The sequence below is a fragment of the Natrix helvetica genome (assembly GCF_964273705.1).
Source record: "Natrix helvetica genome assembly, chromosome: 13".
NCBI classification, from domain to species: Eukaryota; Metazoa; Chordata; class Lepidosauria; order Squamata; family Natricidae; genus Natrix; species Natrix helvetica.
Genome location: NC_138557.1, coordinates 10,324,776 through 10,340,771, shown reverse-complemented (window position 1 = coordinate 10,340,771; position 15,996 = coordinate 10,324,776). Strand labels below are relative to the sequence as shown.

At 46.5% G+C, this 15,996-nt stretch overlaps 1 protein-coding gene across 1 annotated transcript in view; it reads left to right on the top strand.

Annotated features, from left to right (window-relative positions):
* Window positions 1–15,011, top strand: part of RHOT2 (ras homolog family member T2) — a 41,746-nt gene extending 26,735 nt beyond the window's left edge. The window contains exons 12-19 of the mRNA XM_081966087.1: window positions 1,122–1,206; window positions 2,845–2,990; window positions 3,101–3,201; window positions 4,950–5,080; window positions 5,716–5,796; window positions 5,914–6,036; window positions 8,438–8,640; window positions 11,096–15,011. Coding sequence (XP_081822213.1) covers window positions 1,122–1,206; window positions 2,845–2,990; window positions 3,101–3,201; window positions 4,950–5,080; window positions 5,716–5,796; window positions 5,914–6,036; window positions 8,438–8,640; window positions 11,096–11,213 — 988 coding nt within the window. The 3' untranslated portion in view covers window positions 11,214–15,011. The remainder of the gene's footprint in view (window positions 1–1,121; window positions 1,207–2,844; window positions 2,991–3,100; window positions 3,202–4,949; window positions 5,081–5,715; window positions 5,797–5,913; window positions 6,037–8,437; window positions 8,641–11,095) is intronic.
* The last annotated feature ends 985 nt before the right edge of the window (window positions 15,012–15,996 follow it).

The window sequence follows — 15,996 nt, the reverse complement described above, 5'->3', positions numbered from 1 at the left end:
ATGAGGACCCAGATTGTTGGGGGCAAGAGGCTGACTCTGTAAACCGCTTAGAGAGGGCTGTAAAGGCTTTGTAAAGAGGTATATAGTGATTATGGGTGTGCTGCAATGATCATAAGTGTGAAAAACGGCCATAAGTCACATTTTTCAGTGCCGTTGTAACTTTGAACCATTAGCCACCCTGAGACCCCAGAATCTTGCTGCAATGCAGTACAGGTAATTCTCAGCTAAATGAAAGGTGGTAGGTTGAGAATTACCTGTATTGCATTGCAGCAAGATTCTGGGCTCTCAGGGTGGCTAATGGTTGTAGTAGTTGGAAAATAGCAATAACACTTAGGCTTATACCACTTCACAGTGTTTTACAGCCCTCTCTAAGAGGTTTACAGAGTCAGCCTCTTGCCCCCCAACAATCTGGGTCCTCATTTTACCCACCTCGGAAGGATGGAAGGCTGAGTCAACCTGGAGCCTGGGGAGATTTGAACTACTGGCAGAGTCAACCTTCTATACTGCATTCTAACCACTGTCAAGCAAGGGAAGGGAAAGGAAGGGAAAGGAAAGAAGGAAAGAGGAAAGGAAAGGAAAGGAAAGACAGTAGCAATAGCACTTAGACTTATATACCGCTTCACAGTGCTTTTACAGTCCTCTCTATGCGGTTTACAGAGTTAGCCTCTTGCCCCCAACAATCTGGGTCCTCATTTTACCCACCTTGGAAGGATGGAAGGCTGAGTCAACCTTGAGCTGGTCAGGATTGAACTCCGGACTGTGGGCAGAGTCAGTCTGCAATATCACATTCTAACCACCACACCATAAGGGCTCCTAATGCAACATCCAATCAACCACAGCAATGACACTTAAGACTTATATACCGCTTCACAGCCCTCTCTAAGCGGTTTACAGAGACAGCCTCTTGCCCCCAACAATCTGGGTCCTCATTTTACCCACCTCGGAAGGACGGAAGGATGAGTCAACCTTGAGCCTGGTGGGATTCGAACTGCCAAATTACAGGCAGCCGGCAATCAACAGAAATAGCCTGCAGTACTGCACTCTAACCACTGTGCCACCGTGGCTCTTACCCTTCATTAGACTCCAGTTCCTACCTCCAATTCTGCTCTTGTCTCCTTCAGGATCCGGGTACCCCAGGACTGTTCCACAGAGCTCAACCACTTCGGGTACCAATTCCTGCAACGGATGTTTGAGAAACATGACAAGGTAAGCAGCAAAGAGGCAGAAACAGCATGTCTTCATTGCGTGTCGTGCACTTTTCCCCCCACAGTGGTTGCATGATGGTTGATCCCATATATCATCAGCAACCAGATCGCCAATTCTGGCAAAGCGGTGATGGAGACCCCAGGAAAAGTCTTTGTAATTCAAATTAGGAGAGATACAGGATTAAGGGTTTTGGAAGAATGGGAAGAAAAGAGAGACAGTAGGAGAAATGTACGTGGCAATCCTTTGTCGGGAGAGGAAACCGAAGAGGTGCCAATCGGTTTGACCGAAAAAAGGGAAGCAAAGCTGTCCTGCTTCTTTGGTCCTTCTCATGAGGGGTGGCGGTGGCTCAGTGGCTAAGATGCTGAGCTTATCGATCAGAAAGGCCAGCAGTTCGAATCCCTAGCACTGTATTACTCCCGTTACTTATCCCAGCTTCTGCCAACCTAGCAGCTCAAAAGCACGTAAAAATGCAAGTGGAAAAATAGGAACCACCTTTGATGGGAAGGTAACAGTGTTCCATGGGCCTTTGGCGTTTAGTCATGCCAGCCACATGACCATGGAGACGTCTTCAGACAGCGCTGGCTCTTCGGCTTTGAAACGGAGATGAGCACCGCCCCCTAGAGTCGGGAACGACTAGCACATAGGTGCAAGGGGAACCTTTACCTCTGATGAGGGCATCTTTCCCAAGAAAGAAAGAAGTTCTTTAGTTCTCTGTTGGTGATGGCAAGCAGCACTGACCGATAGGACAATTGGCATTTCTGTCCCCACCCCTTCTCCAACATTTGCCTCTGTTCGGCTTTTGATCTGACCCCTCTGGCCAGAACTATGTCAGATGCTAAGGGCAAGGGCACAGCACCCGGAACATTTTTGTAGCTGAAGTTACCAAAGAAGTAGAGGGCTTCTCGGGCTACTATAGACCAGTGGTGGCTTGCAGGCGGTACGCCCCTTCCGACAAAAACTTAAGACTCACCTGTTCCAATTAGCCGGCCTGGCCCATCTATAGTTCCATTCTTACCTCCTGGCGGATATTTTTATCTGGGATAGTTTTTAGGGTTAATGTATTTTAAATTTTTAAAATTTTAATCTAACTTAAACTAAATTTGTACAGTGAACCATTGCTACCTCCTCCAGCCCTATATTTATTTTATATTTATACTATATATATTTATTGTTCTATTGTTTTAATATGACTGTACACTGCCCCGAGTCTCTTCTGAGAGAGGGGCGGTCTAGAAATTGAATAAAGTTAAGTTAAAGGGCGTACCGGAGCACCGGATACCATTCCAAGAAAGAGGGTCCACCCACCTGCCCGAGCTCCTTACCGGAGTTTAAAGGCTTCTGCGCTTCCGCGGAGGCACATGGCGCGTACAGCGCCTGCGCGAAGCTCCGCGGAGCAGCTGGAGCATCGCGGAGGCGTTAAGACGCATACGCGGGCAGTGCCCGCGTCCATGAGGACGCCGGCGACCCCGGTACAGTTGGAATGGGATTTGAAGCTAAGGGCAAGGGTCACTGCAGGCTTTGTAACTGAAGTTACCGAAGAAGCAGAGGTCTTCTCGGGCTACTATAGGCATGGTGGTCTTGTCGTCTGCAGCAAGGGAGAGCTGCCTCAGGACCTGTCTCTTCCCTCTGGCTTTGTAGGATAGCGACGGCGCCCTCTCGCCCGTCGAGCTGCAGAACTTCTTTGGTGTGTTCCCCTACGTCCCCTGGGGACCCGAGCTCTACCACACGGTATGCACCACAGATAAAGGCCTGCTTTCCCTGCATGGATTCCTCTGCCAGTGGACGTAAGCGCAGCCTCTCTCTGCCTCCCGTCAGACCACTTCTCCTCCCTTCCCCGGGTGGCTTTGGTCCTATAACAGGTGTGCCTCTTTTTCTGTGCTTGGATTTCCCCCAGGCTGGTTGCCTACCTGGATGTCCATCGCTGCTTAGAACACTTGGGCTACCTGGGGTACCCCATCTTCTCACAGCAGGACTCTCAGATTTACGCCATCACAGGTAAATCGTGCCACTGCGTTGATTGGTTTGTCAATTGAGCTTCTATTCTGAGTTATACTGTAGAAATGTTTTCTTATTTGACAATGATTTACTGCGCATGTCTCCTAAGACGTTTCATAATGCGTCACACATTCTTGTACTTTCCTTCTGATCTTCCGTTTGCCTGCCGAAGGAGGTGCCAGAATGTAAGAATTAGATAGTAAGGTTTATTTTTATTTTCATATTAAAGTTTGTTTTCATTAGAACAGGTTCTTGGGTTTTATTGACTGCTTATTCAGAGATATGCTACTTGGAAGGGCTGCGATCCGCACCTCGTTAATCGAAGGTGGGGGGGGGGAAACTTCCCCTCCTTCACAAATCACCTGCTGAAACTCTCCTCTCTCTGAACTCATGGGCGGTTAGTTCTCAGCATAGCAACTAGTCCTCAACTTACAGCGGTTTGTTTACTGACCATTCAAAGTTACAGCGGCACTGGAAAAATGTGTCTTACGACTGTTTTTCATACTTATGACCATTGCAGCATCCCCATGGTCACTAGATCAAAATTCAGATGCTTGGAACGGGTTCGTATTTATGACGGTTGCAGCGTCCTGGGGTTCTGTGATCTGCTTTTGCAACCTTCTGTCTGACAAGCCAAGTCAGTGGGGAAGCCAGATTCACTTAACAGCCGTGTTACTAACTTAGCAATTGCAGTGATTCACTTAACAACAGGGGCAAGAAAGGTTGTAAAACGAGGCAACATTCACTTAAGGATTGCCTCGCTTAATAACATAAATTTTGGGGTCAGTTGTGGTCTTAAGTTGAACAACCATCCTTTAGTAGCTGTTCAAAGTGACAACAGCACCAAAAGGGGTGACTTACGACCGGTTCTTGCAGTTACGACCATCCTTCAGCATCCCCACTTGGACCCTGACATGGATTTACGATGGTTGCAGCTTCCTGGGGTCACGTCATCCCCATTGGCAACCTCCCCAGTCAGCTTCGAACAAAGCCAAGTCAAGGGGGGGGGGGAGCTGGGTTCACTTAACGACCATGTGATTCGCTTAATAATTGCAGTGATTTCGCTTCACAACAGTGGCAGGAAGGTCGTCAAATCAGACACAGCTCTTTTAAGCACCTTGCTTATCGATAGAAATCCTGCCCCCTTCGCCCCCATTGTGGTCGTAAGTTGAGGACTCCCTATAGCATGGGGCAGTGTTGGCGAATCTTTTTGCACCGATTGCCAAAACAGGCGCGCACATTTGTGTTGGAAACTGGAAGAGCAGCCACCTGGTGCACATGTGCACGCCAAGAAGATGTTCTTCCAGTTTCCGGAGCAACGCATGCGCACTGGCCAGCTGATCTATGCATGCCAGAAACCAGAAGACCAAGTGGCCGGCACGCATGCACGCACCAGAAAGCAGAAGAGCAGGCGCCCAGCAGGCGCAGGCACACCGGCCACCTGGCCTTCCGGTTTCTGGCATGCAAAGACCAGCTGGCCGGCGTGCCAGTACCCAGAAGAGCAATGGGGGACGGCTCGCGTGCCCAGAGAGATGGCTCTGTGTGCCACTTCTGGCAAGTGTGCCATAGGTTCGCCATCACGGGCATGGGGGAACTGGAGATTCCTGGCCAAAACCTCCAGAATGAATCGGCTGCCTGGAATTAAACTCGTCCCTTCCTGCAAAAAGACAAGAAGTCAAGGAATCAGGAAAGAAAGGCCTCTTCCTTCAGCATCCTCTCTCATCCCCCCCTCTCCGTTTTTGTTCCAGTCACCCGGGGGAAAAAGATCGACTTGGAGAAAGGCCAGACTCACCGGAATGTCTTCCTGTGCAAAGTGATTGGGTCTCGGGGATCTGGCAAGTCGGCTTTCCTGCAGGCCTTTCTAGGGAAGAAAGTGGAGGTAAGTCCCGACGAATTTGGTTTTTTCCCCATTCGGATCAAAACGAATCCTACAGTTCAGTTCGGACAAGTAAAGAATCAGGATGAGCTTGGATGGTTGATCTCAAGAGGCCCCCCTAAGTCGGAGTTTCTCCACCTCGGCAACCTTAAGCATTGCTGACGGGAGAATTCATTGGCGGTTATGACACATATTTTGAGCGACAGGGAGCCGCAGCAGAAGGAGGAAAGAGCCACATGCGGCTCCAGGGCCGCAGATTGTTCACTCCTGATCTAGATAGTATCAGGTTGGAAGCGATATGCAGTCATCAAATTCCTTACTTCCTTCCCTCCCTCGCTCCCTCCCTCCCTCCCTTTTACCTCAAAATCGATATTCCTTTTTTCTTTTACATCAAAATCAACCTTCCTTCCTTCCTTCCTCATCAAAAGCAATCTTCCCCCTCCCTTCCTTTTACCTCAAAATCAATCTTCGTTCTTTCTTTTACCTCAAAATCAATCTTCGTACTTTCTTTTACCTCAAAATCAATCTTCGTTCTTTCTTTTACCTCAAAATCAATCTTCGTTCTTTTACCTCAAAATCAACTTTCCTTCCTTTCTTCCTCATCAAAATCATCCTCCTTTCCTCTCTCCCTGTTTCAGGTCCAAAGTGAATCTGAAAAAAGCAGATCGTCCTATTCAATTAATACCGTGCTGGTTAATGGACAGGAAAAGCATTTAATTGTAAGTGCGATCTATTAATGCATTTTTTTTTTAAAAAAAGAAATCCCTGATGCATTGGATGGGTGAACCAGTGTTTAGTTCAGAAAGAACCTGAATCTGCTCTGCATTTCTCTGCAGCTGCACGAGATTAAGGCCGATGTGGAATTTGCAAAGACCTCTGACACAACCTGCGATGTTGCCTGCTTCTTGTATGACGTGACAGACCTCAAGTCTTTTAATTACTGTGCTAATATTTATAAGGTGAGTTTTTCTAATTGGCTGGCTTTAGAAGCAGGAGGTCTCCAAAGTCTGATGCTAAAATTTAATTAATTTTAAGTTTTCTTGCCTCTTTTAAATTTTCTCTACTGTTTTTATGCTTCTAGGTTTGTTTGTTTGTTTTTGTATAACCCTCAGGGTCCTTTCCTGAGGATGATTGACGTTTCTCACATATGATATAGATGGATAGATTGGATGGATGGACCGATAGATTGGATGGATGGATGGATGGATGGATGGATGGATGGATGGATGGATGGATGGATGGATGGATGGATGGATAGCTATAGATAGATATGGATGGACGGATAGATGGATAGCTATATATCTCTGATATATAGATAGATATTAGAGATAAAAGATACAGTAGATGGATATTAGATAATAGATTGTAGATATAAGAGCTTATATGTGTTTGTAGATAGATACGATAGATGAGAAAGAGAGAGGGATGGATAGATGGAAGGATGGATGGATAGATAGATGATGATAGATAGATAGATAGATAGATAGATAGATAGATAGATAGATAGATAGATAGATAGATAGATAGATAGATAGATAGATTGATAGATAGATGATGATAGATAGATAGATAGATAGATAGATAGATAGATAGATAGATAGATAGATAGATGATAGATAGATAGATAGATAGATGATAGATAGATGATGATAGATAGATAGATAGATAGATAGATAGATAGATAGATAGATAGATAGATAGATAGATAGATGATAGATAGAAAGAAGAGAGGCTGACAGCTCTTTGATATTATCCTTTTTCGTCCTTTCTCCTCCACTCCATCCATGGAGCTTTTTTGCTGCTAGCTGCAACTTTAATTTGGAAAAGAAAACATTAACCAAGAGTTTCCATGTAGAAAAGATGCTGTCAAGCAAAAAGAAATGCTTTAGAAAAGTTAGTCATTGTCTGAGGCTTCTTCCTAACCGGAGCCACAGTCCGAATCTTCTTTAGCTGTTTTCGCTGCTGTGTTTAGTGGCACGTACTCTGAACTTTTTAATTTGGCTTTCGAAAGCAATCCTTACATTATCCCGACTCCTTTGTCTTCACAATTTCTAGTACTATTACTCTTTTTTTAGTTAACATTCCTTGGGTGTTTCCTTTTAATTTCTTTTCATCCTCCCCGTCTATAGTTAATCTTAGTTTTGTGATTTGCTTTGTGCTGATTGATGACTGCAATAAGGATTGAGGGGGGGGGGTTGTTGATATTTAAAGGATTGCTTAATAAATAAACATCAAAAATGGTAATTTGACTTCTCCAAAAAGTTTTTGCTACAAGTTTGATTCCCTCTCCTAAAACTAACCCAACTAACAAAGGACAACCTTGAATAGGATTTGAACCTCGTTCACTGTATAAATGGGGCATAGTAGCCTCCCCTCAGTGTGACTGTGGGGGCCCACATCAAGCTGTAGACCATATCCTGAACCAGCGTTGTGGCCCGCCAGTGGATCTGGCAGCAGATTCGGACAGTTTACAGGGTCAACCTCTTGCCCCCAATAATCTGGGTCCTCATTTAACCGACTTCGGAAGGATGGAAGGCTGAGTCAACCTGGAGCCTGGTGAGATTTGAACTGCCAAATTTCAGGCAACCGGCAGTGAGCAGAAGCAGCCTGCAATACTGCACTCTAACCACTGGGCCACCACGGCTCTATTAACAACTGTGTTACTAGCAAAACAACTGCAATGATTCACTTAAACCCATGCGGCAAGAAAAGTCATAAAATGGGGGAAAACTCACTTAACAAGCATTTCACTTAACAGCAGTGGTCGTAAGTCAATGACTACCTGTATGATAGGCTGTGCAATCAATAACCCACAATCAATACAGACAAATCAATATACACCAGCCGACAAAACAATAGTTAGAAAGGTTCTCGAATGTGCAGTGATGGACAAAATGACCATGGAGTTAAAAGAGAAGAATCAGATTTTTAGAAAATATGGAATAGAATTTATGTGGCTAGAAAACAGAAGCCAAAACAGGAAAGAGAAGTCTTTTTTTTCCCCTAAACTAGTATTAAATAAAAATTCACCAAAGTTACTGATTACTATCCAACTCAAAAGTATTGAACCCCAATGTAAATATAATGGCGATATGAACAATTAATATTATTGCAATTGTTAGTACAACTGTTATTACACTATTACAGAGGTTAAAAGCGATAGGAAGGCAATTTAGAATGGAGAACTACAAAGGCTAAACATGAATGCCGATTCAGAAGGCGGCATAACTATTTTATATTGTTGTTTGTCTTGTCTTTTCTGCATTGTTTTTTTCTTTCTCTTTTTAAAGGTAAAAAAGTTCAATGAAAACTATTTTTTTTAAAAAACAACTACTCCCTTTTCTTTCTTGCCTTCTGCAGCAACACTACATGGACAGTCAGATTCCTTGTCTCTTCGTGGCTTCCAAATCTGACCTGCCGGAAACAGCCCTTCCGCACGGCTTCTCCCCAGCCGAGTTCTGCTACAAACACCGCTTGCAGCCCCCATTTAACTTCTCCTGCATCAGCCAGGAACTTCTCAGCCACGCGGTCTACACCAAGCTAGCCACAGCCGCCACGTTTCCGTGAGTGCTTCTTCGCTCACTTGCTTTGTTTTTACTGTTCTCTGAAATTTAATGCTCTGTTGAATTTTAACGTTTTCCTGTTCCTCCCGGCACTGTTTGGACGCTTGAAACTTGTTTTACAAAGAACAGTTTGATGGATCAGTTGTAAGCACAGTCACTCATGCGCTGGTGACGTCTCGCTTGGACTACTGTAACGCGCTCTACATGGGGCTTCCCTTGAAATGCACCCGGAGGCTACAGTTGGTCCAGAACGCAGCCGCGCGGGTAATTATGGGGAGTACTAGGTACTCCCATGTGACACCGTTCCTGCGCGAGCTGCACTGGCTTCCTGTGGTCTATCGGGTGCGTTTCAAGGTTTTGATAACAATCTTTAAAGCGCTCCATGGCTAAAGGACCTAGTTACTTGCGGGATCGTATTCTGCCCCATACATCCCTGCGACCAATTCGCTCGCACAGAGAGGGACTCCTCCAGGTGCCGTCCGCTAGACAGTGTCGTGGGGCGGCGCCTAGGAGTAGAGCCTTCTCTGTGGCGGGCCCAGCCCTGTGGAATGACCTCCCTCCGGATATTAGGAATACCTCTGACCTCCGCTCCTTTCGTATAAAGCTCAAGACCCACCTATTCCAAGTAGCTGGCCTGGCTCAACTTTGATCTAACTATATCGCTCCTGACGGGTTTTTATTTGGGTATTTTAATTGTATTCAATTATTTAGGGGTTTCTAAACATTGTATTTTATTGTTTTTATTCATTAGCCGACCTCCTCCTTGTACATGTCTTGGTATATGTTTTTGTAATATGTATGTCTTGTCTATATATTTATTTCATATGTTTTATTGTACGCCCCCCCCCCGAGTCCTTTGGGAGAGGGTGTGGCTAAGAAATAAATATTTATTATTATTATTATTATTAGAGAAGAAAGTAAATTTTAAAATGTAGGACTAAGAAGGAGGCTACCTCAACAGTGGCTGGGGCGATGAGGTCACATGATATATTTTGCTCTCTCCTTGATTAGTTGGAGGCCCTGTGATTCTCCTCTGGGAAAGGCGTTAGGTGGGCTGGTTCTTATAGTGCCGGGATGGCAAACCTATGGCACACGTGCCACAGGTGGCACGGGGAGCCATTTGTTAGGGCACGCGAGGCGCTTCCCTGTGAGCTCCAGCACGCATGGCCAGCTGACTTTGGCCTTTGTTTTCGGCCATTTTTCGCCCTCCGGAGGCTTTCCCACTTCACCTGAATAAAATGTCCATTATTGAGAGGATACGCCGCCTCCAGAGATGGATGCCCTATTTAGCTCTCATTTTCCATTTGCATCCAATGGTCCAGTCTTTCTTGTCCTCTTCGCGTTGTGCCCGTTCTTCTTTTCAAGGCCCCGTTAGCCCGAGGGCCACTAAGCCTTCCTATAACGGGGCACTGACCTGAATAGTTGTAAAGCTTGAAAAGGAATGAAATTCTGGAAGCCTTTGGAGACAAAAGATCTGCAGGAACGCCGCTTCTCCGTTGATGTCATGGATCTTCTTTACCACCGAGTTAGTCGCTGCCGGAGTGCTGTCTTTTTTTTCTCCTTCTTCAAAAGGCAACTGAACTATTTTTGCTCGAGGAAGAGAACGTTTCGTTTCTCACCCAAGAAGCTCCATCAGTTCTGAGGGTGGGGGAATGGTAGGATGGGTTCCGCTAGGAAGGGCTGTGGTTTTGTTTTTGGTTTTTTGCAGTCACCTGGTTGTTAGTGTTCTCTCTGAGAGCTGTTGAGGCCACTTGGGGGATTATCTTAATGCCCTCGGGGTCACCTCCATTAGGGTGCAATTGGCATGGAATCTTCTTGGAAGTGCTGCGTTGTAAACTGGAGATAGGTTGTGTCTTATTCCCCACACTCTTGTTGAGAGAGGGCTGTTCGATTCTAACATAGTGTTGTGGCCCACCACCTGAGCAGATTCGGACAGTGAGGAGGTTGGGGAGGAGCATGGGCCAGTCCTGGAGTCTGGGGAAGGCTCTGACGAGGGCTCTGTGTCGGAGGCAGAGAGAGGGCCAGGGCCGTATGCCAGTTATCAGCTGCCTTCAGAGTCAGACGTCAGTGAGGCAGAGGAACAGCTGGAGCCTGTTCCCAGTGTGAGCATGCGCAGAGTTGCCAGGAGAAGGGAACAGCTAAAGATCAGGGGTCAATTTGGGAGTAAGGCCACAGGTGGACATTGAATGGCCCCTCCCAGAGGAAATAAAAGAGGAGCAAAAGGGGAGGGGGCTTTTGCCGGAAACAATTTGTTCCTTCGTTCATTAGATTTGTTTCAGGAGTGTGAAGATCTGTCCGTGAATCCCAGAGACTCTGTGCCAAATCTTTCCTTGCACATAACTTCGTTTGGACAATATTGACATGGCCGCTTTCCAAGCTAGATAAGGTCTGTGGTCATAAATTCACCTTTGAAAGACTGTTTACCAAGCCACATCCTCTACCCTTTCTCTTGCAGGCACCTGAACGACATCGAGTTGGGCGCATCGTCCGTCTGGATCCGGATCGCCTTGGGAGCTGCCGTGGCCACCATCGTGGGAATCAGCCTCTACAAGGCAATGATGAAGAACAAGTAGAGGACGGCGAGGACCTGAGAATCTCTCTTTTCTTTTCCTCCCTGCTTCAGGTTGTTTTTTCCACCCGTGTCCAGGAAACCCAACTTCGTTGGCCCTCGAGCACTTTGCAAAAACCCAAAAGAAAGCGTGCCGGGGGAAGACAGAAGGACATCTGAAGGACATTCCGCCCTCCCTTGGCTTCTCCCGGAGGGGTGGGTGGGCGTGGCAGGCGGGAGTGGCTGACCACCGTTGCACCAGCATCATCAGAAATCATCGCAGTCACCTAACTGGCATGGGCAAGATTTGCATTTTTCTCACTCAGGGAATGCCCCCCCAATCCTGCAAGCCATAGCATTAGATACCTTCTGCGCCGCGCAGCTCCTACAAATATCTTAGCTTCCCCTCAGTTGTTGTTTTTTTAACCCCTTTTGGCTCTTTCTCGGAAGCTGAAGCTCCTGCAATCCGGTCAATGTTTTTAAATAGACGTGTCTTGGGGAGAGCTGAGACTATTGGCCCTCTAGGGTGCCTCCGTTTGGACCTCCTGCTTCATCTCCTGCTTGGATGTCTCTGAGCTCCTCTCGGGAGGGGGAAACTACGAAGGTTTCTGGGACTTTCTGAACCCTTTTTCTAAGAAGGAATTTCGCCCCGGTCCTCTTCTTGGGGTGGGGGGTGACTCAAGCACTGAACGAAGGAACCTCCATGGATGTGGAAGGATGGAGAACGTGAGATTCTCGCTCTTGATAGAGTCGTGAAACTCGTCGCACGCCCCTGCGTGTGGTTTCAGGGGCAGCTCGGAAACTCCTGTCTGTCACTTGTACTCACTAGCTCAAGATTTTGGGGGGCAAGGGAGGTTGCCTGCTCCAGCAACTGGGAAGCAACTAGGACCTGCCTCCCTCCACAAGTATTCTTGGATCCATTATAGGAGCACCCACTCTTCATGTATTCAGCAATCCAGCACATGGAAAAGTCATAAGTGATGGGGTATGTTTTTTTTTCCCTCCCTTGCCACTTCTTTTTCCCACGCTCCAGGAAACCAATAATCGGCACATTTTTCCTATAGTTTAGATCCTTGTTTGGGGATAGGAGGGGAGGGGGGGGATATCCAACAGGCGCCCCCCCCCCTCTGCCGATGGATCTCTGCCATGGTGGTCTAGCAGGCTAAGGCTCCCTCTCAGAGCCATCTTCCAAACTTTTCAAACTCTTCAATCTTTGGCTCGAAAACTGATCTGGATAAATAGCGTTCACAATTCAAGAGGGGACGAAAGGAAAAAAAAACACCCCGATGTTATGCCGTCCCCATAAACATCTCAGAAAGGAATGATAAAAAAAGAAAGTTTGGAGGTTTTTTTTAAAAAAAACTTCACAGTTCTTGCACGCTTCACGGTCCTTTTTATTTTATTTTATTTTGGGGGGGGGATACAGGCTGGGTTTTTTCTTCTTCTTCTGAGTTTCTTTCTTCTCTGCACTTGCAACCTGGGAGTCTCCACCCTCAACCATCCCGCTGTTGGCAACCCTACTTGGTTGGGGTTGTGTTAAGTCTAATGTTTCCCCGCATTAGATTCCTTCTGCGGGCCAGAAATGCAAAGGGGTGGGGCGAAGGGAATGTGCTGCCTCTGCAGCCCGATTCCGAATGGTCCAAGGCCCAGTAGGGAGCAGCATCCCCGTGGATTGGGGACCCATGTATCAAGGGACGCAGGGAGACCACATGGGAAGCCGTAGGCCCCCACGTCCCTAGTTGGGACCTCTGCCACCGAGTCTATGAACTGAAATAAATCAAAAACTCTGCAACTTAATTGCATCTCTTATACCCTGGGTCAGTGATACGGCTAACCTTTTTGGCACTGAGTGCCCAAACCGAAATACCTGTGCCTGCTAGAGTACTGGAAATGCAAAGACCAGCTGGCTGGTGCAAGCATGCCTGGTTTGGGGGCATTTTGGGGGTCATTTTCAGGCTGTTTTGGGCCTGAAAAACATCCTGAAAACAACACAAAAAACAGCCCGAAAATGGTCCCAAAATAGCAAAGAAAACAGCCCAAAAATGAACTGTTTTTTGGGCCGTTTTCTGGTGCTCCGTGAAGAGCAGCTGGCAATGGCATAGGTGCCCACAGACAGGGCTCGTCGTGCCACCTCTGGCATGCATACAATAGGTTCACCATCACAGCCCTAGGAGGTATATTCACATTTCCTTATAGGATGATTTTTAAGATAAGTTAAATCTACTCAAGAGAAGCTCTGTTACTGGTGTCAATCAATGCCAAGGAAATCACTCCCATCAGTATTCAGCTCCCCATTCTTGACCGCGTGGGGTTTTTTCTTTACGTAACATTAAGTATCTCCCTACCACTGTTTTTTTAGATCCTCCCCCGTTTCCCCTCCCTACAGGAATCGTTCATTCAGGCAGTTGCATCAAGGGCTTGGGATTAGGATGCAGTCCAGATATGCTTTGGGAATTCTGGTTTGCAATTTTTTTTGTCTTTTTTTTTTTAAAAAAAAACCTTTTTCATATAACCAGCAGCTGGAAAGTCTGAACCAGGAGTGTCCAACGTTGGCCAGTTGAAGATTGTGGACTTAACTCCCAGAATTTCCCAGCCAGCATCACTACATGGGGAATTCTGAAAGTTAAAGTCCAACCTTGGCCAGTTGAAGTCTTGTGGGCTTTAACTTCCAGAAGCCCCCAGCCAGCTCCGCGAGATGGCGAGTTCTGGAAGTTAAAATCTAACCTTGAACAGTTGAAGACTTAGGATCTTCAACTCCCAGAATTTCCCAGCCAGCTCTGTGAAATGGGGAAGTTCTGGGAGTTAAAAGTCCAACTTGGACTTCAACTCCCAGTAAATCCCAGCCAACTCCGTGAGATGGGGAATTCTGGAAGTTAAAGTCCAACCTTGACCAGTTGAAGACTTGTGGTCTTCAACTCCCAGAATTGTCTTGTGGACTTTAACTTCCAGAAGTCCCCAGCCAGCACCGCAAGTCCACAAGTCTTCAACTGGCCAAATTTGGAAGCCTCTGGTTAAAACCGTTGTTCACCCAGTACGTCATGTAATCAATGGAGAAAAAATTGGGGGAAAACATGCAGAACTGGAGACCTCTGTGGGCACCATGTCAGGATGGTTACTAGCCTTCAAGCTTGCTTTTGAAAAAGTCCTAAATCTGAATGCTTTGGGGGGGGCGGGGAAAGACCCAATTGGAGGTCCTTCCTTCTGATGAGCAGAAATAGACACAGGTAGGGACTTTCATGAAACAAGGCGTTAAATATTCATCGTAAATCCCAACAAGGAGGCACTGGCCACACCTGGAAAGCTGCCATATTATGAGGCAGGAGCTTCCTCTGCAGAACATTTTTTTAAAAGCAGGGGATTCCTCAAATATTCACCCTCTTGCACTGGGAAGTGGCCTGGCCTGGGCCCGGCTTTATGATCTTCATCCCTGGGACCTGAGCGGTAACATTTTACCAGTTTCCCAAGAAGCGGTCCTTAAGCCCTCGCTGATTGGAGTAGCATAGCTCAATTGCATTGCATGTGGAATATTTCAGATCCTTGGACATTTCAGGGATCCCCACTTTGTATCCCGAGATGAGCTCCAGGTAAATTTTAATACCTCCTCCATCTCTTCTCCTCCTCTTCCTCCTCCACTGCATTTGTGGGTTCACTATCTGGAGCAAATTCTTAACAGCCAGCTTTGCAGGGGAGAGCGATGGGAGCCGTTCTCCCCCCCGGGGGGGATTTCCTCTTAACCCACATCTCCGTTCAGTCGTACCGAGTTTCAACTCAACTGCTGTGAACCTGAATAAATTTTTATGCACCAGATGGTTGCAGACAAAGAGACAGGTCCTCGTGTCTGCTTTCTTGGGGGGGCTTTGGATTGGTGTGGGGTGTGGGGAGAAGACGCGGAGTGGGCTGTCTCAGGATATTTACAGCTTTCATAAACAAACAGCGCACGTCTGCACGGGCCAGCCTGCTGTTATATGTCTTAAGACAGAGCGTGGATTCGCGTAATTCAAATTCAAATCCCATTAGCGATTAAAAATAGAAAACTCAAAAACGGATAGCTGTACTGTTAGCTTTTCTTGAAAGGAAGGCAACCTTTTCAAGAGACGCATGTAGGGCAATCAAGGATTTTAAGACAAAGCAGCCTAAATAAAAGTGAAATGGAGATTTTATAGGTTCCTAAAGTTTTAAAGGCTTTGGGGTTTTTTCCTTTGGATCAAAAAGTGCTTGTAAAAGCACATATGCCCAAACTTTAAAACAGCATCTAAAATTAAGTGGCTGTATGCAGATTAAAAACCATTGAGTTCCTTTGGCTCTGATGAATGCATAAAGGGCTTTACAGTGGGAAAGGTTCAAAAGAGAGAGAGGAGTAAACTCAAGAAGAGGTAGCCATTTTTTCTTAGAGCTACCTTGAAGAAAGAAAAAAGATTTATAAATACACAAACTCACTTTTGGAGCAAGGGTGTTCCACCTTGACAACTAGAATACCTGTAGACTTCAATCACAGAATTCCCCAGCCAACCCTCTCTGGCTGGGGAATTTTGAGAGTTGATATCATAGAATCCCTAGCGCCGCGTAACGGAGTGAGCTCCCGTTCCTTGTCCCAGCTTCTGCCAACCTAGCAGTTTGAAAGCAGGTAAAAATACAAGTAGGAAAATAGGAACCACCTTTGGTGGGAAGGTAACAGCATTCCGTGCGCCTTCGGTGTTGAGTTATGCTGGCCACATGACCATGGAGACGTCTTCGGTCAGCGCTGACTCCGGCTTTGAAATGGAGATGAGCATCACCCTCTAGAGTCAGGAACGACTAGCACATATGTG